The 27,805-nt window shown below is 38.5% G+C and overlaps 2 protein-coding genes across 2 annotated transcripts in view; both read right to left on the bottom strand.

The window, feature by feature from the left end:
- The window catches only part of LOC138743595 (fibrillin-1-like), a 60,658-nt gene extending 45,030 nt beyond the window's left edge, over positions 1-15,628 (bottom strand). Inside the window, exons 1-6 of the mRNA XM_069899108.1 lie at positions 15,430-15,628; positions 11,078-11,203; positions 10,593-10,718; positions 10,115-10,240; positions 5,874-5,999; positions 4,008-4,133 (exon numbers count right to left, since the gene is read on the bottom strand). Of these exons, the coding sequence (XP_069755209.1) occupies positions 4,008-4,133; positions 5,874-5,999; positions 10,115-10,240; positions 10,593-10,718; positions 11,078-11,203; positions 15,430-15,628 (829 nt within the window). The remainder of the gene's footprint in view (positions 1-4,007; positions 4,134-5,873; positions 6,000-10,114; positions 10,241-10,592; positions 10,719-11,077; positions 11,204-15,429) is intronic.
- A 3,426-nt stretch (positions 15,629-19,054) lies between these two features.
- LOC138743594 (mucin-19-like) overlaps positions 19,055-27,805 on the bottom strand; it is a 107,104-nt gene continuing 98,353 nt past the window's right edge. Inside the window, exons 92-96 of the mRNA XM_069899107.1 lie at positions 26,480-26,653; positions 22,225-22,398; positions 21,159-21,323; positions 19,718-19,891; positions 19,055-19,251 (exon numbers count right to left, since the gene is read on the bottom strand). Of these exons, the coding sequence (XP_069755208.1) occupies positions 19,055-19,251; positions 19,718-19,891; positions 21,159-21,323; positions 22,225-22,398; positions 26,480-26,653 (884 nt within the window). The remainder of the gene's footprint in view (positions 19,252-19,717; positions 19,892-21,158; positions 21,324-22,224; positions 22,399-26,479; positions 26,654-27,805) is intronic.

Here is a 27,805-nt window from a genome sequence, read left to right as displayed (position 1 = left end):
CCTGGAAAAAAATATTGTAAGTTAAAAAACAAATCAAGAATATTAGTACTGAAATTTGAGTAAAATTAGAAAGCTTTGATTGAACAAAATGTTTAATTGGTAAATATGTATAAGATGTCTATTGGAAAGATTCAAGTTGGCAGGTAATTTTTCAAAGGAAACAAAATTATCTCGAATAAAAAATCCTTAGAATTTTGAATGCCTAACCTAAACTATTCCTTAAAACTTACACCCATCACCAACGGCTCAAAAAACTAATTCTCTACATTAGAACTCACCAGAGAAAAACTATTAAGACTAAAAAAATTGTAAATTGGCCCCATATTCTTAATATATGTCTCCAACTCAGGAAAAAAGTTTTTGCTTTAACTACACTAATGGCCAGAGAAGAATTTTGCTGAAAGGGAAAGGATGATTCTTCACCTACCTCATGTACTGAGGTTATTACATGATGTAATGTCTTACTTAAGCTTAGAGAAAATTAGATACAATATTAAAGATTGAAAATTTCAATTTTCCATTTTTGGAATATGATTGGAAGAATTAAGAACTCTGAAGAGTCCGTGAATTCGTCGTCTGATGATGATAACGTCGTCGTTATCTGATTCCAAAATTCCTTTTGTATAACTAATGGTCACCTTAATTAGAGGGATGGGGTAGATTAGTTTAACTATATAACAATTACAGCATGGAAACAGGCCATTTGGGCCATTCCAATCCATAGGGAACTAAATATTCTGCTCTAGTCCCACCTACCTGCACCCTGCCCATAACCCTCCATTCCCCTCCCATCCATATACCTATCTAATTTTTCCTTAAATGATAAAATTGACCCTGCTGTCACTACTTCTCCTGAAACCTCATTCCACACAGCCTCCACTCTCCAAGTAAAGAAGTTTCCCCCATGTTATTTCTAAACTTTTACCCCTTAACTCTTAACTCATGACCTCTTGTTTCAATCTCTCCTACTCTCAATGGAAAAAGCCTATCCATATCAACTCTATCTATCCCACTCATAATCTTAATTACCTCTAACAAATCCCCTCTCAACCTTCTATGCTCCAAAGAATAAAGATCTAATTTGCTCAATCTTTCTTTGTAATCTAGATGCTGAAAGCCAGGTAACATTTTCATAAATTTTCTCTGGACTCTCAATACCTTGTTGATATTCTTCCTATAATTCGGTGACCAGAACGGAACACAGTACTCTAAATTTGGCCTCACCAATACCTCATACAGATTCAACATCACTTCCCAACTCCTGTATTCTATGCATTGATTGATAAAGGCCAGCATACTAAAAGCCTTCTTCACCACCCTATCCATATGAGATCAAACTTACCGGCCAATAATTGTTAGGCTTGCTCCTTGAATGCTTTTTAAACAACGGAACTACATATGCAATCATCCGGCACTATATCCATCCCTAATGACATTTGAAAAATCACTGTCAGAGCCTCTGCTATTTCCTCACTAACTTCTCTCAAGGACCTTGGAAAAATCCTGTCGGGTCCTGGAGACTTAGCCACCTTTCTATGCTTCAAAAGCTCCGGCACTTCCTCTTTCTTAAGCACTACAGTCTCCATAATTACCCTCTTTGCTTCCTTTACCCTGTACAATTCAATATCCTTCTCCTTAGTGAATACCAAAGAAAATAAATTGTTCAAGATCTCCCCCATCTCTTTGGCTCCACACACAGTTGTCCGCTCTGATTCTCTAAGGGACCAATTTTATCCCTAACTCTCCTTTTACTATTAACATATTTGTAGAAACCCTTTGATTTATTTTCACCCTGCTTGCTATAGCAGGGTGCTTTATTCCTTGTTTTTTATGTTTATTGTAGGTCTCCCTCTTTTTTCGAACCACATTTCCAAAATCCCTTGAAAACCATTGCTTTCTCAAACTTTTGACTCTGCCTTTTATCCTTTCAGGAATATAAAGATTTTGTACCCTCAAAATTTCACCTTTAAAAGACCTCCATTTCTCTACTACATTCTGCCCATAAAACAAATTGTCCCAATCTCCTTAAATCTAGCTTTTCCCTAATTAAAAACCTCAACCCTAGGCCCTGACATCCCTTTCCATAATTACATTGAACCACTATGATCACTGGACCTGAAGTGCTTCCCCAACACCTCCATCACCTGTTCTATCTCATTCCCCAACAGTAGATGCAACACTCTCTAGTTGGTACCTCTACGTATTGCTGTAAAAAGAATATCCTGTACATGTTTTACAAACTCCAACCCACACAGCCCTTTCACTGAATGAGTTTCCAAATCCATATTTGGAAAATTAAAATCTCACATAATATCAACCCTGTGCTTATTACAAATATCTGCTATCTCCCTACAAATTTGCTCCTCTAATTCTCGTTCCTCATTAGGTGGTCTATAATACACCCTATAAGTGTAACTACCCCTTTCCCATTCCTTAATTCCACCCAAATTGCCTTCCTGAATGAACCCTCTTATCTATCCTGCCTAAGGACTGCTGTAATATTTTCTCTGGCAAGCAATGCTACACCATCCCCTCTTACCCCTCTAATTCTATCACACCTAAAACAACGAAATCCAGGAATAGATATCTGCCAATCACATCCCTCCTGCAACCATGTTTCACTAATTGCTACCTCATCATACTGCTAAGTGTCTATCCACCCCCTCAGCTTCCTTACAATGCTCCTAGCATTAAAATATATGCATTTCAGAGATTTCCAACTTCTTACTTTGTTTTCCCCAATCTTTACAAACAACTATATTATATTCTCTTTCTATCATGTCTCCTCCATCGTCATAAAGAGCATCTCCCTTCTCTATCACCTGCCTTTCCACACACAAACACTGTCTATACAAGCTTTCTCAGTTTGCAATCTAATCTTCTCCTTGCTGTTCTCTTCCATTTGGTTCCCTCCCACCAACTATTATAGATTAATGTCTTCTGAGTAGCCGTACCAAATGTCCCCACCAAGATCCTGGTCTCCCTAGGATTTAAGTGCAACCTGCCCTTTCTGTACAGGTCACACCTACCCCAGAAATGGTCCCAGTGATCCAGAAACTTGAATCCCTGCCCTTGCTCCACCCCTTCAGCTAGGCATTTATCCTCCACCTCATTCTGTTCCTGCACTCACTGTTGCATGGAACAGGCACTAATCCCAAGATTACTCCCTTTGTCGTCCTTCTTTTCAACTCCCTACCTAACTTCCTGTACTCACTTTTCAAGACCTCTTCTCTATTCCTCCCTATGTCATTGGTACCTACATGTACCATGATCTCTAGCTCATCTATCTCCCACTTTAGGATATTTTGGATATGAGCAGCAACATCCCAGACTCTGGGGAACCAAACCACTATCTGGTTCTCCTTACTGCATCCACAGAATCCCCAATCTGTCCTCCTATTGAGTCCCCTATGACTACTGCCCTCCTCTTCCTTTCCCGACCCTTCTGAGCCTCAGGGGTTGACACTGTGCCAGAGGCATGGCCACTGTTGCCTCCCCCAGCTAAGCTGTTCCCCCAAACAGTATTCAAAGAGGAGTACTTATCATTGAGGGTTACAGCCACAGGAGTCCTCTCTAGCACCTTATTCTTGCCCTTCCCTCTCCTAACTGTGACCCACTTGTCCTTCTCCCGTGGCCCTGGTGTGACCACCTGGCTGTAACTCCTGTCTATGACATCCTCACTTTCCCTGACCAGAGCGAGGTCATTGAGCTGAAGCTGCAGTTCCTGACATGATCCCTGATAAGCAACAGCTCACCACACCTCAGCACCCATTTGGTAAATGGATTTAATTATGTACATTAAGAATATACTAATTGCTTTGTGTTTTTCATATGAATAGGCAAATGGCTAATGCTGTTATTTTATTCTTTCTGATTTTCTTTACACGTATATGAAATGACTGGTTATATAGCTTATTGAATTTTGTATGCAAGTTTATATATTAAATTCAATAAAAATGTTTTAAATAGAAAAAGAATCTGAGAACTTAAGTTTCAAAATATTCTACCATCGCAGAGTGAAGAATTGTTCAGGTTGGTGCCGAATCCTGGGTTACAGCTGCACAGGAAGCTTCCGATTGTGTTGGAGCAGATTTGTTGACAGTTTGAGGTGTTGGTTGCACATTCATCGATGTCTGGTGGAAAACAGTGAAAAAAGTAATTAATAATTAATTGTTTTTCTTTGGCAAATGAAGGTCTGCCACTATATTTTAATCCACAATGGACTGCAGAATATCACTAATACAGAGGTAACACAGTTTAAGAGTGTGGTGTCCACTGCTTTGACAATGTGATACATAGCATGACAATTCTGTTCCACTCATCACTGGATTGTAAACTTGACACAGTCCTGTTGAAAATACTGAAGTTGTGAAAAATGTTTGATCATTGATTAGATTTTACATGCTGCAATAAAATACTGGGGCAGCAGAGTTGGCATAGCACCTCTACAATGTCAGTGATCAGGACAGGGAATTGGGTGTCACTCTATCTCTAAAAAGTTTTACATTCTCGCCTTGTCTGCCTGAGTTTTCCCAAGGCCTCCGGTTTCCTCCCTATGTTTGAAACGTACCAGGGGTGTAGGTTAGTTGGGTATAAATTGGGCTGCACAGACTTGGCTGAAATGGGTAAAATTCAATAAGATAGTATGGACAGCTACATAAACTAAATAAGATATTCTGTATACCACTAACACAGAAATTGTAAATCATATTCATATTCTAAATAGTATATACCTTTTAAAGAAAAAAACTCTAATAATACAAAAATAAGGAGGAAAGAAGAAAATAGAAGAGAAAAGCTTAAACCTTGTTGCCAGATGCTAAAATATGACTGGTATTTTTTTTAAATGGTTTAAAAAATTAATATAAAAACATGGAAAAGATACAAGTTGGATAATTTAATTACATGGGAGTAAAATTTAGTATAAGGTAGAGAATCATAATTGACCCCTTTAACTTCTGGTATCTTATATCTGAATTATTAATTGAATAACCAATCCTTTCCATGTTCAAAAAGGACATGATGTCACACAACCACTGATCATGAGTAGGCAGGGCAGCATCTTCCATATAAGTAAAATTTCATGGTTCACCAAAAGGGAGGCAAAAATAATGGCAGACTCTGAACCAGAGATAAAGAAGACTCATTCCCTCCCGTTGTTCCAAAGAGGGCCACCAAAGGATTCAGTGTTAAATTTACATTGAAAATTTTTGATAATGTTTGGAAAACTTCTCTCCAGAACATATGAATTAATGACGCTTCTCCACTTTTACACTTGACACACCAGGAAGCCATATTGGAATAAAAGCAAGACAATTTAGCCTTAGAGAAATGCGTTCTATGTACCACTTTGAATTGTAGTAGACAATGTCGAGCACATATCAAAAAGCTATTAACCAACTTAAGCATTGTGTCCCAATCCACATCTGATATAGTCAAATTGAAATCCTGTTCTGAAGCATTTTAATTTTAACTACTTGTCTGTTTTAAATATAACAATTACTCATAGATATTAAACCTTTTATGAGAAGGCATTGGACTAAAAAATACTCATCTACAAAGTTTGATTCATACTATCTTTGAAAATCAGAAACTGTGATTCAAGAAAATGCCGGATTTGCAAATATCTAATAAATTGAGATTTGGGCGGGTTAAACTTAGCCAAAAGCTGCTCAAATTATGTAAAATATTCATCAATGAATAGATCCTTAAAACTTTGAAAATGTTAAATTTAACAGCTTCAACAGACAGCAATTTACATTCTCCAATATGTGAGAATGAACATATGTCTTTTAGCTTTTAATATTGAGGAGACATAACTCTTCCACCTGGGAAGCTTGAGAACTGAGAAGTTATATATCAAAATATCCTACCATCACAGTGGGAAGAATTGGTCACGTTTGTGCTGTATCCTGGGTTACAACTGCATATGAAGTTTCCGATTATGTTGGAGCAGATTTGTTGACAGTTTGAGGTGTTGGTCGCACATTCATTGACATCTGGAAGAACATAATTTAAAGGCAAATCATACAAATCAATACCGTTTTATTTATTATTATTATTAAGTATTATTTAAATGGAGACAAGCTAGGGAGTGGGGAGGAGCAAATGGATCTGGGAGTACTTGTTCACCGGTCACTGAAGACTAGCATGCAGGTTCAGAAAGCTGTGAAGAAGGCAAATGGCATGTTGGCTTTCATAAAGAGGGGATTGGAGTATAGGAACAGAGACACCCTTCTGCAGTTGTACAGGGTCCTGGTGAGACCCCACCTGGAGTATTGCGTCCAGTTCTGGTCTCCAATTTTGAGGAAGGACATACTAGCTATAGAGGGTGTGCAGCGCAGATTTACAAGGTTAGTTCCAGGGATGGTGGGGTTGACATATGCTGAAAGGCTAGAAAAACTGGACTTGTATCCGATGGAGTTTAGAAGGTTGAGGGGGGACATGATTGAGGTATACAAAATTATCAGGGGGATAGACAGGGTGAAGTCAGATTACTTGTTCCCAATGATGGGGGAGACAAGGACTAGAGGGCATAGTTTAAGAATACAGGGTAGGCCCTTTAGGACGGAGATGAGAAAACATTTTTTTACCCAGAGAAGTGTGAATCTGTGGAATGCTCTGCCACAGAGGGTGGTAGAGGCAGATTCGCTGATTATGTTCAAAAGAGAGTTAGATAAGACTCTAGTGGGCAAAGGAGTTAAGGGTTATGGGGATAAGGCTGGAAAGGGGTACTGATGGTAGTGATCAGCCATGATCTGTAAAATGGCGGTGCTGGCTCGATGGGCCGAAGGGCCTACTCCAGCTCCTATTGTCTATTGTCTATTGTCTATTGTTTGGTTTTGAAAACTCGGGCTCCCTCTTTATCTTCCTAATTACAATAGACTGCAGATTGTTACGCTACAAGTGCAACACAGGATATGGCACTCACTTTCTCTACAATATTGCTTAAAGATTCATGATTTTAACAATGAGTTTTCTTGTAAAATTATCAAAATTATCAAAAATGAAATAATGTGCTATAGTATACTATATTACAAAGACAACAATTCACTTGCTCGGCCATGAACATTTTTATGAGAGTAAAATATTACAAGATCGCAAGAAAAAAGAACTGAAGTAGGCCATTCGGCCCATTGAGGCTGCTCCACAAATCCACCCTGAGCTAAACTGTTCTCACATCTATTTTCAAGTTCTGGCCTTTTCCCTATATCTCTTGATACCTTGACTAATTAGGTATCTATCAATCTTCCCTTTAAATTCCTCCAACGATCTAGCCTTCACAGGTGTATGTGGCAGTGAATTCCATAAATCCACAATTCTCTGGCTAAAGAAATTTCTCCTCATTTCTGTTTTAAACGGATACCTTCTCATACTAAGACTGTGCCCTTTTATCTTGGATTCACCCACAAAAGGAAACATCTTATTCATATCTACTCTGTCCAATCCTTTCAGCATTCAAAATGTTTCTTCTACACTCCAATGAATAGAGTCCAAGTGTCGCTAAGCTTTTCTCATATGTTAGCCCTTGTATTCCAGGAATCATCCTAGTAAATCTTTTTTCTACTCTCTCCAACATTATTACATCCTTTCTAAGATAAGGAGTCCAAAACTACACACAGTACTCTAAATAAGGTCTCACTAGTGCCCCAGAGAGCTTACAATATCTCTTTAATCTTCTACACTATTCCCCTTCAAACAAATGCCAACATAGCATTTAATTTTTTTTTACTGCTAATCCAAACTGGTGGTTAACCTGTAAGTTATCTTGCACAGGGGCCAAGTCCCTTTGCACTTCCAAATTTTGAATTTTCTCTGCCTTCAAATAATAATCTGCCTGTTTATTTCCTCTTCCAAAATGTTCAACCATGCATTTCTTCAACATTGTATTGTGACAAATTACGTTGTGTTTGTATTGTATATAGATATGTTTTTGGGAGATAAATTGGGGCAGATTTTTTAGTGTAGGACACATACAAACACTTCAAAATAGATCTCATTTAAAATACTGAAGCTCTGCTCAAGCCAGGCAGGGCAGCTCTTGGGGACCTTTGCAAAAACCTTGGAGAGTCCACAGACGAGCGGAGTGCAGTGGAGAGGAGTGTGAGTCGGTTCATAGAGAGGTTGGGGGGTGCTACTACTGGTCCCAGCCCTTAGGGAAGCAGCACTTACCTGGGTCCTGATGGCAGGTCTGTTCCCAAGCCAAGGGGAGCAGAAGTCAGGAGGCATCTGGCCGAGTAGGGCCTGACGTGAAGAGGGGTTTTGGCGGCAGATCTCGTGCACTGGGACTCATACAAGTGCCATTCTTCTCAAGGTCGGGTTTGGCAATGGCCTCCCCGATCTCTTTACATGCCGACTCGCACCCCTCTCCATGGTGCTCCTCTCCCCCGACCCGCATTCTTCATGCCCGCCAGGACTGCAGCTCCATTCCCGCACTCCAATGGGCTGCTCACTCTGACACCCGTGCTGTGGGAGGGGGGAATACTGGACCTCTCTCTCCCTCCACCATTTGATCCAGGGCTGTCTGCTGTCCGACAGTCTGGAGTGACATTTTCTTCCAGGAGGGGGTCCTCCTATTCAACTGAGGGTCCATTGGAAGGGGACGCTCTTTCAGCAGGCCTCGATGTGGTCCCACCATTTTCATTGCCATGAGATACCTCCAGACCAGGCCCCAGCTTTAAAGGCACTTCTCTCCCATTTTTTGACATGGACTTCCCTTTTTTATCATATTTATATTCTGCACAAGTTCCCACATCTAATGGTATTCGGACAATTCTTCAGAATTTTTCTTTTGCTAATTTTCATCCTGGCTTGGGAGCTCCAAGATTCCACCTCCTACTCCCTCCAGATCACGTGACCTCTCCTCATCTACCATTTCTTTGCCCACTCTCCGAAGGTGTCCAGGTTTCTCTGCAACCTTTTGATTTCTTCAACACTTCCTACTCCACCACCTATCTTGGTGTCATCTGCAAACTTAGCCACAAAACCATTCAATCCATAATCTAAATCATTAATATACATTGTAAAAGAAGTGGCCCCAACACCAACTCCTGTGAAACACCACTAGTAACCGGCTACCAACCATAACAGTATCCTTTTATTCCCACCCTTTGCTTTCTGCCTTTTAGCCAATGCTCCACCCAATCTAATATCTTTCCTGTAATTCCATGGGTTCTCATCTTATTAAGCAGCCTCTTATGCAGCACCTTATTGAAGGCCTTTTGAAAATGCAAATACACAGCATCCACAGCCTCTCCCTTGTCCATCTTACTTGAGATTTTCTCAAAGAATTCCAATGGGTTGGCCAGGCAGGATCTTCCCTTCATGAAACCATGCTGGCTTGGACCTATCATGCCATGCACCTTGAAATATTTCATAACTTCATCCTTGAGAATCGACTCCAATAACTTTCCAATTACCAATGTCAGAATAATTTCCTTTTTTATGCCTCCCTCCCTTCTTAAACAGCAGAACTACATTTGTGAACTTCCAATCCTCCAGAACCATGCCAGAGTTTATTTATTTCTGGAAAATCATTTCCAGTGCCTCCACAATCTCTAAAGCCACCTCCTTCAGTACCTATGGGTGCACCTCATCTGGTCCAGGAGACTTATCTATCTTTAGTCCAATTAGCTTACTAATCACTATCTCTCTAACAATCTTGACTGTACCTAATTATATTCCTGGAGACCTGTGACTATCAGGTATATTGCTAATGTCTTCCTCAGTGATGCAAAATACTCATTTAGTTCCTCTGTCATCTCTTTGTTACCCATTATAATTTCTCCAGCATCATTTTCAATTGGTCCATCATCTACTAGTTTCTCTCTTTTAATCATTATCTGTTTAAAAAACTCATAGTATCCTTTTGTGTTATTTGCCACCTTTCTTTCATAATTCATCTTTTCTTTCCTAATGACTTTCTTTGTCTTTCTGTAAGTTTTTAAGTTTCCCAGTCCTCTGTTTTTCCACTAATTTTTCCTTCCTTGTATGCCCTCCCTTTTGCTTTTATTTCAGCTTTGTTAGCCACATTTGTGCCATTTTTTCCATTCATAATTTCCCTTTTATGTTATTTACCAAATATAAGAACGTATGTATTTGAAAAACTTCCTACCATCACAGAGCAAAGCATTGTTTATATTTGTGCTGAATCCAGGGTTACATCTGCACAGGAAGCTTCCGATTGTGTTGGTGCAGATCTGTTGACAGTTTGAGGTGTTGGTTGCACATTCATCGACATCTGGAAGAACATAATTTAAAGTCAAATCAAACAAATCAATAGGGTTTGTCCTTCAAATCCCAAGATCTCTATCTTCCAAATTACAATAGACTGCAGATTGTCAGGCTACAGAGACAACACAGGATATGGGAATAACTTTCTCAGAAATATTGCTTCAAGATTAATGATTTTAACTATTTTCAGAATACAGTACTAATGATTAATCGAGAATAAAATAATGCGCTATTTTGTATGATAGATAAAACAATGGCCAAAATTCACTTGATCAGCAATTAACACTTACAAGAGAATGAAAAAATGCTAAATGTTATTTAGCAAATGTCAGAATGTACATATCTGAAAAACATCCTACCGTCACAGAGTGAAGAATTGTTCAGGTTGGTGCTGAATCCAGGCTTACAGCTGCACAGGAAGCTTCCGATTGTGTTGGTGCAGATTTGTTGACAGTTTGAGCTGTTGCTTGCACATTCATCGATGTCTGGAGGATAATATTTATTGGTAAGTCAAACAAAACAATGGTAATTTCGGTTTGATAACTCAAACTCTCACTTTATCATTGAATTTACAATGGACTGCAGAGAGGAAACATCGGATTTGATCCACATTTTTTTCAAAAATATTGCGTCACTATAAGCCCTATTTCAACAATTCATTTCCTGGCAAAAGTATCTGCTTTGTAATAACTGACATCGAATAAAATGATGTGCTATATTGTAGAATATTGCAACATCATAAATTCACATGATGGACAACTTAACATTTACAGTAAAGTATAAAATATCAATTTAGACATTATATGTGAAACACAAGAATGTATGTGTTTGAAAAACATCCTACCATCACAGACCGAAGAATTGTTCAGGTTGGTGCTGAATCCAGGCTTACAACTGCACAGGAAGCTTCCGGTTGTGTTGGTGCAAATTTGTTGACAGTTTGAGGTGTTGGTTGCACATACATCGATGGCTGAAATAAAATAATTAATGACAAGTCATACAAATCAATGGTGTTTGGTTTTGAAAATGCAAACTCTCCCTTTATCTTCCCTATTACAATAGACTGCAAATTGTCACACTACAGGGGCAACACAGAATAGGGTACTGGTGTCTTGAGAAAGTATCAGATTCAGTGAGTTCACAGAGAGACATGTCTGGACACAAGTGTTTGCAATCACACTTAGCTTTTATTAACACACGCACAATTTATAAAAGAGTGTGGCAAAATGTTAATGGGAATAAAACACACATGTACATCATTTATAAAAGAGCATGGAAAAATGTTAAACAGTACTCAATTACTAATTCACACAGGGGTAATACACACTTTCCCAAAACCATGATCAGTGGGAGGTAGTTCTGGTATAAATGGTACCTGCAGGTGTATACACACCTTCCCAGACACCTGATTGTTGTGAGGCGGTTCTGGTACAAATGGTACTTGCAGGAGTATACACAAATTCCCGGGCCCCTGATCATTGGGAGTGGCAGCTCTACTGCAAGTATTGATCTATAAAATTTTGATCTATAGCAATACTATGGCTCAGCTTCAATACAGTGCACGCCTTACTCAAAACTCTTCCAAGCAACATCCACAATAACGACCTGCCATCAAGTCAGAAAGCAAAATGTGCTCTGTGCTGGTGATAAATAGAGTGCTAAACTGTGTGTCTGGCCAATAGTGATGCTGAGTGAATTAGCCAATGGCAAGGTGTGCATTAATGGCTCATGAGATACAAACCAGTTGATCTGTGATATTTTGTTTAGTTACTGACAATGAAACTTTATTTTTCATTTTATTATCCACTTACAAATTCCTGTTGATGTGGAACTAACAACAGTTGTCGTAGACATGGTAGTTTCACTTGTTGGTGGAGGAGTGGAGCTCTGCGATGTTGTGCTTGTTGTCTCTGAAGTGAATATTGTCATGGATATTGAAGTTGGAGCAGGGGGAGTTGTTAAAGTTGGAGAGGTTGTTGGAATTGCATTTAAAATGGATTTTCAGTATGAATATAACACAAAATTAATGTTTTTCTCTTGTTCACTCGCAATATGTTAGCAAGCAATACATAGAAGGAGGTTGTTGGCCACACCGCACTCTGTTAAAATGACTTGAGACATACATGTGGGGTTCAAGCAAGAGTGTTTGTTGCAGCTGCAGCTTGTTGTGGGAGTAGTTGAAAAATAAGTAGGTGAATCTGAAGAAAATGAAATATTCGGATTTGCATCAGGATTTTTGCAACAGGAGATGATCAACCAGAATATTAACTATTGGATTAATGATTGAAAACTAATTCTTATTGCAGGATTAGATTATTTGGCAGCAATTGATTTCAAGCCAATTCACCATCAAGATCGATCATGAAGTTAAATCAATCAAACATAACCATATATAACCATATAACAATTACAGTACGGAAGCAGGTCTTATCAGCCCTTCTAGTCTGCACCGATTTGTGAAACTCCACTAGTTCCACCCACCCACTCCCTGCCCATAACCCTCCAATCTCCTCACATCCATGTACTCATCCAATCTCCTTTTAAATGACAGAATTGACCCTGCTGCAACTACCTTTTCTGGAAGGTCATTCCACTCAGCCACCACTCTCTGAGTGAAAAAGCTTCCCCTTATGCTTGCAGGCTTTTGTGTTTCAATCTATTCAATGGCTCCTTTACAACACCACTTCAAGCATTGCCTACCCTGAAGAAGTTCTCCTCACTTCAAAGGGAGTTCTGTGAGAGCCTCTCTCATTGTCCCCATCTACACTCCCTGCTGCTCTCAAGTTCTATGACTATGTACTTATCTAAACCTGCTTCCACAGCCACATGACCTTCCTGGCTATGTTTTTGCTCCCATCTTGTGCCATGTGGCTTTCAGCTCTGGTTCCAGGTCTCCCAGTTTGGCCCCATCATGGTTCTCAGGTACCTGCACTGTATTGACTATTGCTGACTTTGCTACTCTCATTGTATCCTACAGTCCTCACTCACCTTTATGTGTACCCTCACTCGTTCACTACCACAGCACCAAACCTCATACCACAACCTGCCAGACATCTCTCACACCTCTTCCTCCACTGGATCCACCTGTTCAACTGCCAGTTCTATTCTTGCCTGGCGCCCATCAAGGATTGAAAGCTTAGAAGAATGCTTCTTCCCAGATAAATGCAGCCTCTCCGAATCTGATGCAGGTCTCTACCTTGGCTCTGTGGGCCAACAGAACCAATGCTCTGATGTGAACTTTCATTCTGGCCCCATGGGGATATCCATGAGTTCCTGCTATGCTTAACTTTTTGTTGGCCATGTGGAGCAATCCATGCTACAAGCTGACACAGGCAAGGCTCTTCAACTCTTCCTCCACTTCCCTGATGACTGCTTTGGTGCTGCTTCATGGGCTTGTTGAATTTATTACCTTGACTGCCAACTTCCACACTAATGTCAAATTCACTTGGTCCATCTAGAGCAACTTTCTCCCCATTCTCGATCTCTCTGTCTTCATCTCAGGAGACACTTTCTACAAACCCACCAACTCCTATAGATACCTCAACTACACCTGTCCACACCCTGTCTCCTGTAAGGATTGTATTCTTTCTCTCATTTCCTCTGACTCTATCGCATCTTCTCCTAGGATGAGGTCTTCCATGGTAGATGTCCTCCTTCTTCAAAAAATGTAGCTTCTCCTCTGCTGCCATTGGATCAACCCTTGCCAACATATCATCCATTATCCATGCTTTTGTCCTGCCCAATCTGCTGCAATGCCCAATAAGGATGGGATTCCTCTTGTCCTCATCTGCCTCCCATCAAGCCTCTGCATCCAAAATATCATTATGGCAGCTATAATTTGACCAGTATACCCACAATTAAAAGGATGCACTCACTGATTTTCACTACAAAATGGAGTCAACCTTCTTTATGCTTCCTAGCCACAACAATAAATTCTTCATCCCAAAAATCACCACCCAGTCAAACACGCCCTCCCAGACCTTTTCATTGGCTCTCCACCGCACGTGTGATCTCTATGCATTTAATCTCCTCTTTCAGTGTCCAAGATCTGTCACAGTGTATGCAGCCCACTTGTTCCAACCTGCACATGTATGCTACTTCTCCTGCGCATTGCCCTGGATAAATTTATCAGCGGCAATGGTCACCGGGGCATGGCTCCCAGCGCAGTTAAGTATGTGACTACGAATGCCACCTACAATGTGATCCCACCACCTGACATATTTTCCCCTCTTCTCCCCTCTCTCCATGACTCCCATGACCACTCCACCTTTCCTCCAAGTTGACACTTTGGACCCTGCCCCATAACTGCAATGGGTGTTGAATATGTGCCTGCGCCTGCTCCCCGGGCAGTCCTGGGAGAAACAACACTTCACTTTGGATCTGCAGTTGACATCTGATGCACCAATTGTGATCTCCTCTGCATCGAAAAGACTGGATGCAGACAGGGAGATCATTTTATTCGGTATCTTAACTCTGCCTACTGCAGGGTTGGGGATATCCTAGTGGCATCAGATGTTGTAGACATGGAGGTGGCACTTGCTGGTGGAGGAGAGGAGCTCTGCTTTGTTATTGGTGTGCCCGTTGTCTTTGAAGTGAACAGTGTTGATTTTGAATGTGTTGCAAGGTGAGTCATTGTAGAACAGTGGTTCTCAACCTTTTTCTTTCCACTCACAAACCACTTTAAGTAATCCCTATGCCATTGATGCTCTAAGGGATTGCTTAAGGTTGTATGTGGGTGGAAAGAAAAAGTTTGAAAACCACAAGTTTAATCATACATAATTGACACATTGTGTGCACAGTTTCATCAATCTAAAGGAAATAGGCCAAAGCAGAGAGTACCAATTTGACAAGTCCTTCATTAATTAAAGATTTAGATGTATTATCTAAAGCTTTGAGTTTGGAACAGGAGTTACTGATCAGGCTCAACTGAGAGTGGAGGTGGAAATACATATGAATTTACATGAAAATTGCATAGAACTGGAGGTAATTGTCTCGATAAATGCATCGGAACTTGTTGAGATACTTCTGTCACAGAATGGGCAGTGCCAACTGTAGTGGACTGTTTAACTGTTTTTGACTTTTATAATTGTTCAAAGAATCAATTTGTCATGAGAGTCAAACCAGTTGATCTGTGCTACTTTATTTAGTTCTGATAGGGGTACTGTCAAATTAATGGATGATGCCTTTAGTACTTACAAATTTCAGTTGTAGAACTGACATCAGTTGTTGGAGGCGTGATAATTTCAGTTGTTCTTGGAGATGTCGAGCTCTGCGATGTGGATGTTGAGCTTGTGGTCTTGGAAGTGAATGGGGACGTGGATGTTGATGTTGGAGCAGGGGATATAGTTGTCGTAGGCGAGCTTGTTGATGCTGAATTGAAACATGGACACACCATATTGTTATTGAATTTATTGAATATTCCTCATTTATAATGTTAAAGAATTGATTAAATGATACATGATCGAAATGTTTATGAAACACCATACTATTAGAAAGAGGTATGTAGATCTATTTATAAATGCTTTCACAAATATTTGTACATTTTGATGATCCAAACGAGTGTGCTTGTGTCAGCTGTATTCACAGTGTGTGTGGTTTAAATTTGAGTAATTTAAATTGATGGAAGTGATAAATTCCGATTTATATCAGTATTAACTGCAACAAGAGGAGATGAATTGGATGGTTTGTTGATGAATTAGATGTTGCAAAAATGATTGAAAACAGAACTGATGGAATAATAGTAGATCATATGGCCACAATAGATTTTCAAGGCTTTTCATGATTTGAAACGAACCTGAAATGCAATCAAGTTGCTTCTTTTTCATTTGTGTAGGTGGCAATACTAAAGACAAAGAACAAGTTTCTCAGAACCATCTTCCTCCACTGACTAATTTTGATTCAATCATGTTTTCTGTGTTACTTGAATTATTAACAGAGGAACAATTCCATTTTTTATCGAGAGAGCATTTGCAATTCACATAATTCTGTTGTCGTGGAACTGAGGTCAGGTGTTGTAGATAGAATAGTGTCTGTTGATACTGGAGGAGTGGAGCTCTGTGTGGTTGGTGTGGTCAATGAATCCGTTGATATTGCTGTTGTAGATGTTGAAGTTATAGGGGGGATTATTGTCATAGCAGGAGAGGTTGTCACTGTTTAAAACATAGTTATTCAGCATTAAATATTATGTTGAATGAAATTACTTTGTTGTTAACTCACAACATGTATACTTGTATTAAAAACCAGAATGTTCAAGTTGACAAAGCCTTCATTAAAGAATGATTTAGATGTTATCAAATTTGGGTGTTTGAAACAAGAGTCATTGAATCAGGCTCTCGTGGGATAGTAGATCTAGTATTTGTTCTTGAGACTGGAGTAGGGAATAGATATGAAGTTACTTGAAAATTTTGTAGAACTGGAGGTAATTGTCAGGACAAATGCATGGGAACTTGTTGAAATACTTCTGTCAGAGAATGGGCAGTGCCAACTGTTGTGGACTATTTAACTGTTTTTGACTTTTACAATTGTTCAAAGAATCAATTTCTCATGAGTGTCAAACCAGTTTATCTGTGCTACTTTATTTAGTTCTGAGAGGGATACTGTCAAATGAATGGATGATGCCTTTAGTACTTACAAATTTCAGTTGTAGAACTGACATCAGTTGTTGGAGGCGTGATAATTTCAATTATTCTTGGAGATGTCGAGCTCTGCGATGTGGATGTTGAGCTTGTGCTCTCAGAAGTGAATGGGGACATGGATGTTGATGTTGGAGCAGGGGATGTAGTTGTCGTAGGCGAGCTTGTTGATGCTGAATTGAAACATGGACACCCCATTTTGTTATTGAATTTATTGAATATTCCTCATTTATAATGTCAAAGAATTGAGTAACTGATACTTGATTGAAATGTTTATGAAACACCATATTATTATAAAGAGGTATGTAGATCTATTTATAAATGGTTTCACAAATATTTGTACATTTTGATGATCCAAACGAGTGTGCTTGTGTCAGCCATATTCACAGTGGGTGTGGTTTAAATTTGAGTAATTTAAATTGATGGAAGTGAAAAATTCTGATTTATATCAGTATTAACTGCAACAAGAGGAGATGAATTGGATGGTGTGCTGATGAATTAGATGTTGCAAAAATGATTGAAAACAGAACTGATGGAGTAGGAGTAGATCATATGGCCACAATAGATTTTCAAGGCTTTTCGTGATTTGAAAAACAAACATGAAATGCAATCAAGTTGCTTATTTTTCATTTGTGAAGGTGGCAATACTAAAGACAAAGAACAAGTTTCTCAGAACCATCTTCCTCCACTGACTAATTTTGATTCAATCATGTTTTCTGTTTTACTTGAATTATTAACAGAGGAACAATTCAATTTTTTTATCGAGAGAGCATTTGCAATTCACATATTTCTGTTGTTGTGGAACTGAGGTCATGTGTTGTAGATAGAATAGTGTCTGTTGATCCTGGAGGAGTGGAGCTCTGTGTGGTTGGTGTGGTCAAAGACTCCGTTGATATTGCAGTTGTAGATGTTGAAGTTGTAGGGGGGAGATTTGTCATAGCAGGAGAGGTTGTCACAGTTTTAAACCTAGTTATTCAGCATTAAATATTATGTTGAATGAAATTACTTTGTTGTTAACTCACAACATGTATACTCGTAGTAAAACCAGAATGTTCAAGATGACAAAGCCTTCATTAAAGAATGATTTAGATGTTATCAAATTTGGGTGTTTGAAACAAGAGTCACTGAATCAGGCTAATGTGGGATAGTAGATCTAGTATTTGTTCTTGAGACTGGAGTAGGGAAAAGATATGAAGTTACTTGAAAATTTTGTAGAACTGGAGGTAATTGTCAGGACAAATGCATGGGAACTTGTTGAGATACTTCTGTTAGAGAATGGGCAGTGCCAACTGTTTTGGACTATTTACCTGTTTTTGACTTTATTAATGGTTTACAGGATCAATTACTCGTGAGAGTCAAACCAGTTGATCTGTGTAACTTTATTTAGTTCTGAGAGGGGTACTGTCAAATTAATGGATGATGCCTTTAGTACTTACAAATTTCAGTTGTAGAACTGACATCAGTTGTTGGAGGCGTGATAATTTCAGGTGTTCTTGGAGATGTCGAGATCTGTGATGTGGATGTTGAGCTTGTGCTCTCAGAAGTGAATGGGGACGTGGATATTGATGTTGGAGCAGCGGATGTAGTTGTCGTAGGAGAGCTTGTTGATGCTGAATTGAAACATAGACACACCATATTGTTGTTGAATGAATTGAATATTCCTCATTTATAAACTCAAAGTATTGAGAAAATGATACATGATCAAAATGTCTGTTAAATACCATATTCTATAAAGAGGTGTTTAGATCTATTTATAAATGCTTTAACAAATTATTGTACATTTGATGATCCAAACGAGTGTGCTTTTGTCAGCTATGTTCACAGTGGGTGTAATTTAAATTAGAGTAATGTAAATTGATGGAAGTGAAAAGTTACTATTTATATCAATAACACTTGCAACAAGAGGTGATCAATTGGAAGGTTTGCTGATGGATTAGTTGTGACAAAAATGATTGCAAACAGAACTGATGGAGTAGGAGTAGATCATGTGGCCACAATTGATTTTCAGGATTCTTTGTGATCTGAAACGAACCTGAAATGCAGTCAAGTGGCTCCTTTTTCATTTCTGAATGTGGCAATCGGAAAGATAAAGAAATTTACTCAGCACCATCTTACTCCATGGACTAATTTTGTTTCAATCATGTTTTCTGTGTTACTTGAATTATTAAGAGAGGAACAATTCCATTTTTTCATCGAGAGAGCATATGCAATTCACATATTTCTGTTATCGTGGAACTGAGGTCAGGTGTTGTAGATAGAATAGTGTCCGTTGATCCTGGAGGAGTGGAGCTCTGTGTGGTTGGTGTGGTCAAAGACTCCGTTGATATTGCTGTTGTAGATGTTGAATTTGTAGGGGGGAGTATTGTCGTAGCAGGAGAGGTTGTCACTGTTTGAAACATAGTTATTCAGCATTGAATATTATGTTGAATGAAATGACTGTTGTTAACGCATAACATGTATACTCATGTTAAAATGCACAATGTTCCATGTTAATGAATGCTTTAGATGTTATCAAAGTTGGATCTTTGAAACAAGGGTTACTGAATCAGGCTCATCTGGGATAGTAGATCAAGCATTAATCATTGAGACTGGGGTAGGGAATAGATGTGAAGTTACTTGAAAATTGCGTAGAACTGGTGATAATTGTCACGATAAATGCATAGGAACTTGTTGAGATACTTCTATTAGAGAATGGGCAGTGGCAACTGTTTTTGACTATTTACCTGTTTTTGACTTTATTAATGATTTACAGGATCAATTACTCATGAGAGTCAAACCAGTTGATCTGTGTAACTTTATTTAGTGCTGAGAGGGGTACTGTCAAATTAATGGATGATGCCTTTACTACTTACAAATTTCAGTTGTAGAACTGACATCAGTTGTTGGAGGCATGATAATTTCAGTTGTTCTTGGAGATGTCGAGCTCTGTGATGTGGATGTTGAGCTTGTGGTCTCGGAAGTTAATGGGGACGTGGATGTTGATGTTGGAGCAGGGGATGTAGTTGTCGTAGGCGAGCTTGTTGATGCTGAATTGAAACATGGACACACCATATTGTTATTGAATTTATTGAATATTCCTCATTTATAAAGTCAAAGAATTGATTAAATGATACATGATCGAAATGTTCATGAAACACCATATTATTATAAAGAGGTATGTAGATCTATTTATAAATGCTTTCACAAATATTTGTACATTTTGATGATCCAAACGAGTGTGCTTGTGTTTGCCGTATTCACAGTGGGTGTGGTTTAAATTTGAGTAATTTAAATTGAAGGAAATGAAAAATTCCGATTTACTGCAGGGGGGAGTATTAACTGCAACAAGAGAAGATGAATTGGATGGTTTGTTGATGAATTAGATGTTGCGAAAATGATTGAAAATAGAGCTGATGAAGTAATAGTAGATCATATGGCCACAATAGATTTTCAAGGCTTTTCGTGATTTGAAACGAATCTGAAATGCAATCAAGTTGCTTATTTTTCATTTGTGAAGGTGGCAATACTAAAGACAAAGAACAAGTTTCTCAGAACCATCTTCCTCCACTGACTAATTTTGATTCAATCATGTTTTCTGTTTTACTTGAATTATTAACAGAGGAACAATTCCATTTTTTTATCGAGAGAGCATTTGCAATTCACATATTCCTGTTGTTGTGGAACTGAGGTCAGGTGTTGTAGATATAGGAGTGTCAGTTGAAAATGGAGGAGTGCAGCTCTGTGTGGTTGGTGTGGTCGATGACTCCGTAGAGATTGCTGTTGTAGATGTTGAAGATGTAGGGGGAGTATTGTCGTAGCAGGAGAGGTTGTCACAGTTTTAAACATAGTTATTCAGCATTGAATATTATGTTGAATGAAATGACTGTTGTTAACTCACAACATGTATACTCATGTTAAAATACCGAATGTTCCATGTTGACAAGGCCTTCATTAATGAATGCTTTAGATGTTATCAAAGTTGGGTGTTTGAAACAAGGGTTACTGAATCAGGCTCATCAGGAATAGTAGATCTAGTATTTATCATTGAGACTGGAGTAGGGAATACATATGAAGTTACATGAAAATTGCATAGATCTGGAAGTAAATGTCAGGACAAATACATAGGAACTTGTTGAGATATTTCTGTCAGAGAAAGGGCAGTGCCAACTGCAGTCGAATATTTAACCATTTTTCACTTTTATAATGGTTGACAGTATCAATTACTCATGAGAGTCAAACCAGTTTATCTGTGTTACTTTATTTTGTTTTGAGAGGGGTACTCTGTGAGTAATGAATGATGTGTTTAGTACTTACTAATTTCAGTTGTAGAACTGACAGCAGTTGTTGTAGTTTCAGTTGTTTTTGAAGCTGTCGAGCCCTGCGACATTGCTGTTGAGCTGGTGGTCTCGGAAGTGAATGGTGACGTGGATGTTGATGTTGGAGCAGGGGATACAGTTGTCGTAGGAGAGCTTGTTGATGCTGAGTTTTAACATTGACACACCATATTGTTATTGAATGAATTGAATATTCTTCATTTATAAACTCAATATATTGAGTAAATGATACATGATCGAAATGATTGTGAAACACCATATTCTTTACAGAGGTATTTAGAGACTGGAGTAGGTAATAGATATGAAGTTACATGATAATTGCATAAAACGGGTGGTAATTGTCGCGATAAATGCATAGGAACTTGTTGAGATACTTCTGTTAGAGAATGGGCAGTGCCAACTGTTTTGGACTATTTACCTGTTTTTGACTTTATTAATGGTTTACAGGATCAATTACTCGTGAGAGTCAAACCAGTTGATCTGTGTAACTTTATTTAGTTCTGAGAGGGGTCGACAGCATCGAGTACATGCTGCTGAAGGTCCAGCTGCGCTGGATGGGTCACGTCTCCAGAATGGAGGACCATCGCCTTCCCAAGATCGTGTTATATGGCGAGCTCTCCACTGGCCACCGTGACAGAGGTGCACCAAAGAAAAGGTACAAGGACTGCCTAAAGAAATCTCTTGGTTCCTGCCACATTGACCACCGCCAGTGGGCTGATATTGCCTCAAACCGTGCATCTTGGCGCCTCACAGTTTGGCGGGCAGCAACCTCCTTTGAAGAAGACCGCAGAGCCCACCTCACTGACAAAAGGCAAAGGAGGAAAAACCCAACACCCAACCCCAACCAACCAATTTTCCCCTGCAGCCGTTGCAACCGTGTCTGCCTGTCCCGCATCGGACTTGTCAGCCACAAACGAGCCTGCAGCTGACGTGGACTTTTACCCCCTCCATAAATCTTCGTCCGCGAAGCCAAGCCAAAGAGAGAAGAGAGATTTAGTTCTGAGAGGGGTACTGTCAAATTAATGGATGATGCCTTTAGTACTTACAAATTTCAGTTGTAGAACTGACATCAGTTGTTGGAGGCGTGATAATTTCAATTATTCTTGGAGATGTCGAGCTCTGCGATGTGGAAGTTGAGCTTGTGCTCTCAGAAGTGAATGGGGATGTGGATGTTGATGTTGAAGAAGCGGATGTAGTTGTCGTAGGAGAGCTTGTTGATGCTGAATTGAAACATAGACACACCATATTGTTGTTGAATGAATTGAATATTCCTCATTTATAAACTCAAAGTATTGAGAAAATTATACATGATCGAAATGTCTGTGAAATTCTATAAAGAGGTGTTTAGATCTATTTATAAATGCTTTAACAAATTATTGTACATTTGATGATCCAAACGAGTGTGCTTTTGTCAGCTATGTTCACAGTGGGTGTAATTTAAATTAGAGTAATGTAAATTGATGGAAGTTAAAAGTTCCTATTTATATCAGTAACACTTGCAACAAGAGGAAATCAATTGGAAGGTTTGCTGATGGATTAGTTGTGACAAAAATGATTGAAAACAGAACTGATGGAGTAGGAGTAGATCATATGGCCACAATTGATTTTCAAGATTCTTTGTGATCTGAAACGAACCTGAAATGCAGTCAAGTGGCTCCTTTTTCATTTGTGAAGGTGGCAATACTAAAGACAAAGAACACTTTTCTCAGGACCATCTTCCTCCACTGTCTAATTTTGATTCAATCATGTTTTCTGTGCTACTTGAATTATTAAGAGAGGAACAGTTCCATTTTTTTTATCGAGAGAGCATTTGCAATTCAAATATTTCTGTGATTGTGGAACTGAGGTCAGGTGCTGCAGATAGAATGGTGTCCGTTGATCCTGGAGGAGTGGAGCTCTGTGTGGTTGGTGTGGTCAATTACTCCGTAGAGATTGTTATTGTAGATGTTGAAGATGTAGGGAGGAGTATTGTCGTAGCAGGAGAGGTTGTCACTGTTTTAAACATAGTTATTCAGCATTGAATATTATGTTGAATAAAATGACTGTTGTTAACTCACAACATGTTAAAATGCACAATGTTCCAAGTGAATGAATGCTTTAGATGTTATCAAAGTTGGGTGTTTGAAACAAGGGTTACTGAATCAGGCTCTTCTGGGATAGTAGATCTAGCATTTTTCATTGAGACTGGGTAAGGTAATAGATGTGAAGTTACTTGAAAATTGCATAGAACTGGTGAGAATTGTCTCGATAAATGCATCAGAACTTGTTGAGATACTTCTGTCACAGAATGGGCAGTGCCAACTGTAGTGGACTGTTTAACTGTTTTTGACTTTTATAATGGTTCAAAGAATCAATTTGTCATGAGAGTCAAACCAGTTGATCTGTGCTACTTTATTTAGTTCTGAGAGGTGTACTGTCAAATTAATGGATGATGCCATTAGTACTTACAAATTTCAGTTGTAGAACTGACATCAGTTGTTAGAGGCGTGATAATTTCAGGTGTTCTTGGAGATGTCGAGCTCTGTGACGTGGATGTTGAGCTTGTGCTCTCAGAAGTGAATGGGGACGTGGATGTTGATGTTGGAGCAGGGGATGTAGTTGTCGTAGGCGAGCTTGTTGATGCTGAATTGAAACATGGACACCCCATTTTGTTATTGAATTTATTGAATATTCCTCATTTATAATGTCAAAGAATTGAGTAACTGATACTTGATTGAAATGTTTATGAAACACCATATTATTATAAAGAGGTATGTAGATCTATTTATAAATGGTTTCACAAATATTTGTACATTTTGATGATCCAAACGAGTGTGCTTGTGTCAGCCATATTCACAGTGGGTGTGGTTTAAATTTGAGTAATTTAAATTGATGGAAGTGAAAAATTCTGATTTATATCAGTATTAACTGCAACAAGAGGAGATGAATTGGATGGTGTGCTGATGAATTAGATGTTGCAAAAATGATTGAAAACAGAACTGATGGAGTAGGAGTAGATCATATGGCCACAATAGATTTTCAAGGCTTTTCGTGATTTGAAAAACAAACATGAAATGCAATCAAGTTGCTTATTTTTCATTTGTGAAGGTGGCAATACTAAAGACAAAGAACAAGTTTCTCAGAACCATCTTCCTCCACTGACTAATTTTGATTCAATCATGTTTTCTGTTTTACTTGAATTATTAACAGAGGAACAATTCAATTTTTTTATCGAGAGAGCATTTGCAATTCACATATTTCTGTTGTTGTGGAACTGAGGTCATGTGTTGTAGATAGAATAGTGTCTGTTGATCCTGGAGGAGTGGAGCTCTGTGTGGTTGGTGTGGTCAAAGACTCCGTTGATATTGCAGTTGTAGATGTTGAAGTTGTAGGGGGGAGATTTGTCATAGCAGGAGAGGTTGTCACAGTTTTAAACCTAGTTATTCAGCATTAAATATTATGTTGAATGAAATTACTTTGTTGTTAACTCACAACATGTATACTCGTAGTAAAACCAGAATGTTCAAGATGACAAAGCCTTCATTAAAGAATGATTTAGATGTTATCAAATTTGGGTGTTTGAAACAAGAGTCACTGAATCAGGCTAATGTGGGATAGTAGATCTAGTATTTGTTCTTGAGACTGGAGTAGGGAAAAGATATGAAGTTACTTGAAAATTTTGTAGAACTGGAGGTAATTGTCAGGACAAATGCATGGGAACTTGTTGAGATACTTCTGTTAGAGAATGGGCAGTGCCAACTGTTTTGGACTATTTACCTGTTTTTGACTTTATTAATGGTTTACAGGATCAATTACTCGTGAGAGTCAAACCAGTTGATCTGTGTAACTTTATTTAGTTCTGAGAGGGGTACTGTCAAATTAATGGATGATGCCTTTAGTACTTACAAATTTCAGTTGTAGAACTGACATCAGTTGTTGGAGGCGTGATAATTTCAGGTGTTCTTGGAGATGTCGAGATCTGTGATGTGGATGTTGAGCTTGTGCTCTCAGAAGTGAATGGGGACGTGGATATTGATGTTGGAGCAGCGGATGTAGTTGTCGTAGGAGAGCTTGTTGATGCTGAATTGAAACATAGACACACCATATTGTTGTTGAATGAATTGAATATTCCTCATTTATAAACTCAAAGTATTGAGAAAATGATACATGATCAAAATGTCTGTTAAATACCATATTCTATAAAGAGGTGTTTAGATCTATTTATAAATGCTTTAACAAATTATTGTACATTTGATGATCCAAACGAGTGTGCTTTTGTCAGCTATGTTCACAGTGGGTGTAATTTAAATTAGAGTAATGTAAATTGATGGAAGTGAAAAGTTACTATTTATATCAATAACACTTGCAACAAGAGGTGATCAATTGGAAGGTTTGCTGATGGATTAGTTGTGACAAAAATGATTGCAAACAGAACTGATGGAGTAGGAGTAGATCATGTGGCCACAATTGATTTTCAGGATTCTTTGTGATCTGAAACGAACCTGAAATGCAGTCAAGTGGCTCCTTTTTCATTTCTGAATGTGGCAATCGGAAAGATAAAGAAATTTACTCAGCACCATCTTACTCCATGGACTAATTTTGTTTCAATCATGTTTTCTGTGTTACTTGAATTATTAAGAGAGGAACAATTCCATTTTTTCATCGAGAGAGCATATGCAATTCACATATTTCTGTTATCGTGGAACTGAGGTCAGGTGTTGTAGATAGAATAGTGTCCGTTGATCCTGGAGGAGTGGAGCTCTGTGTGGTTGGTGTGGTCAAAGACTCCGTTGATATTGCTGTTGTAGATGTTGAATTTGTAGGGGGGAGTATTGTCGTAGCAGGAGAGGTTGTCACTGTTTGAAACATAGTTATTCAGCATTGAATATTATGTTGAATGAAATGACTGTTGTTAACGCATAACATGTATACTCATGTTAAAATGCACAATGTTCCATGTTAATGAATGCTTTAGATGTTATCAAAGTTGGATCTTTGAAACAAGGGTTACTGAATCAGGCTCATCTGGGATAGTAGATCAAGCATTAATCATTGAGACTGGGGTAGGGAATAGATGTGAAGTTACTTGAAAATTGCGTAGAACTGGTGATAATTGTCACGATAAATGCATAGGAACTTGTTGAGATACTTCTATTAGAGAATGGGCAGTGGCAACTGTTTTTGACTATTTACCTGTTTTTGACTTTATTAATGATTTACAGGATCAATTACTCATGAGAGTCAAACCAGTTGATCTGTGTAACTTTATTTAGTGCTGAGAGGGGTACTGTCAAATTAATGGATGATGCCTTTACTACTTACAAATTTCAGTTGTAGAACTGACATCAGTTGTTGGAGGCATGATAATTTCAGTTGTTCTTGGAGATGTCGAGCTCTGTGATGTGGATGTTGAGCTTGTGGTCTCGGAAGTTAATGGGGACGTGGATGTTGATGTTGGAGCAGGGGATGTAGTTGTCGTAGGCGAGCTTGTTGATGCTGAATTGAAACATGGACACACCATATTGTTATTGAATTTATTGAATATTCCTCATTTATAAAGTCAAAGAATTGATTAAATGATACATGATCGAAATGTTCATGAAACACCATATTATTATAAAGAGGTATGTAGATCTATTTATAAATGCTTTCACAAATATTTGTACATTTTGATGATCCAAACGAGTGTGCTTGTGTTTGCCGTATTCACAGTGGGTGTGGTTTAAATTTGAGTAATTTAAATTGAAGGAAATGAAAAATTCCGATTTACTGCAGGGGGGAGTATTAACTGCAACAAGAGAAGATGAATTGGATGGTTTGTTGATGAATTAGATGTTGCGAAAATGATTGAAAATAGAGCTGATGAAGTAATAGTAGATCATATGGCCACAATAGATTTTCAAGGCTTTTCGTGATTTGAAACGAATCTGAAATGCAATCAAGTTGCTTATTTTTCATTTGTGAAGGTGGCAATACTAAAGACAAAGAACAAGTTTCTCAGAACCATCTTCCTCCACTGACTAATTTTGATTCAATCATGTTTTCTGTTTTACTTGAATTATTAACAGAGGAACAATTCCATTTTTTTATCGAGAGAGCATTTGCAATTCACATATTCCTGTTGTTGTGGAACTGAGGTCAGGTGTTGTAGATATAGGAGTGTCAGTTGAAAATGGAGGAGTGCAGCTCTGTGTGGTTGGTGTGGTCGATGACTCCGTAGAGATTGCTGTTGTAGATGTTGAAGATGTAGGGGGAGTATTGTCGTAGCAGGAGAGGTTGTCACAGTTTTAAACATAGTTATTCAGCATTGAATATTATGTTGAATGAAATGACTGTTGTTAACTCACAACATGTATACTCATGTTAAAATACCGAATGTTCCATGTTGACAAGGCCTTCATTAATGAATGCTTTAGATGTTATCAAAGTTGGGTGTTTGAAACAAGGGTTACTGAATCAGGCTCATCAGGAATAGTAGATCTAGTATTTATCATTGAGACTGGAGTAGGGAATACATATGAAGTTACATGAAAATTGCATAGATCTGGAAGTAAATGTCAGGACAAATACATAGGAACTTGCTGAGATATTTCTGTCAGAGAAAGGGCAGTGCCAACTGCAGTCGAATATTTAACCATTTTTCACTTT

Source organism: Narcine bancroftii, chromosome 9, assembly GCF_036971445.1.
Source record: "Narcine bancroftii isolate sNarBan1 chromosome 9, sNarBan1.hap1, whole genome shotgun sequence".
Taxonomy (NCBI): domain Eukaryota; kingdom Metazoa; phylum Chordata; class Chondrichthyes; order Torpediniformes; family Narcinidae; genus Narcine; species Narcine bancroftii.
Note: the sequence above shows the minus strand (reverse complement) of the source record. Positions and strands in the feature narration are given on the sequence as shown.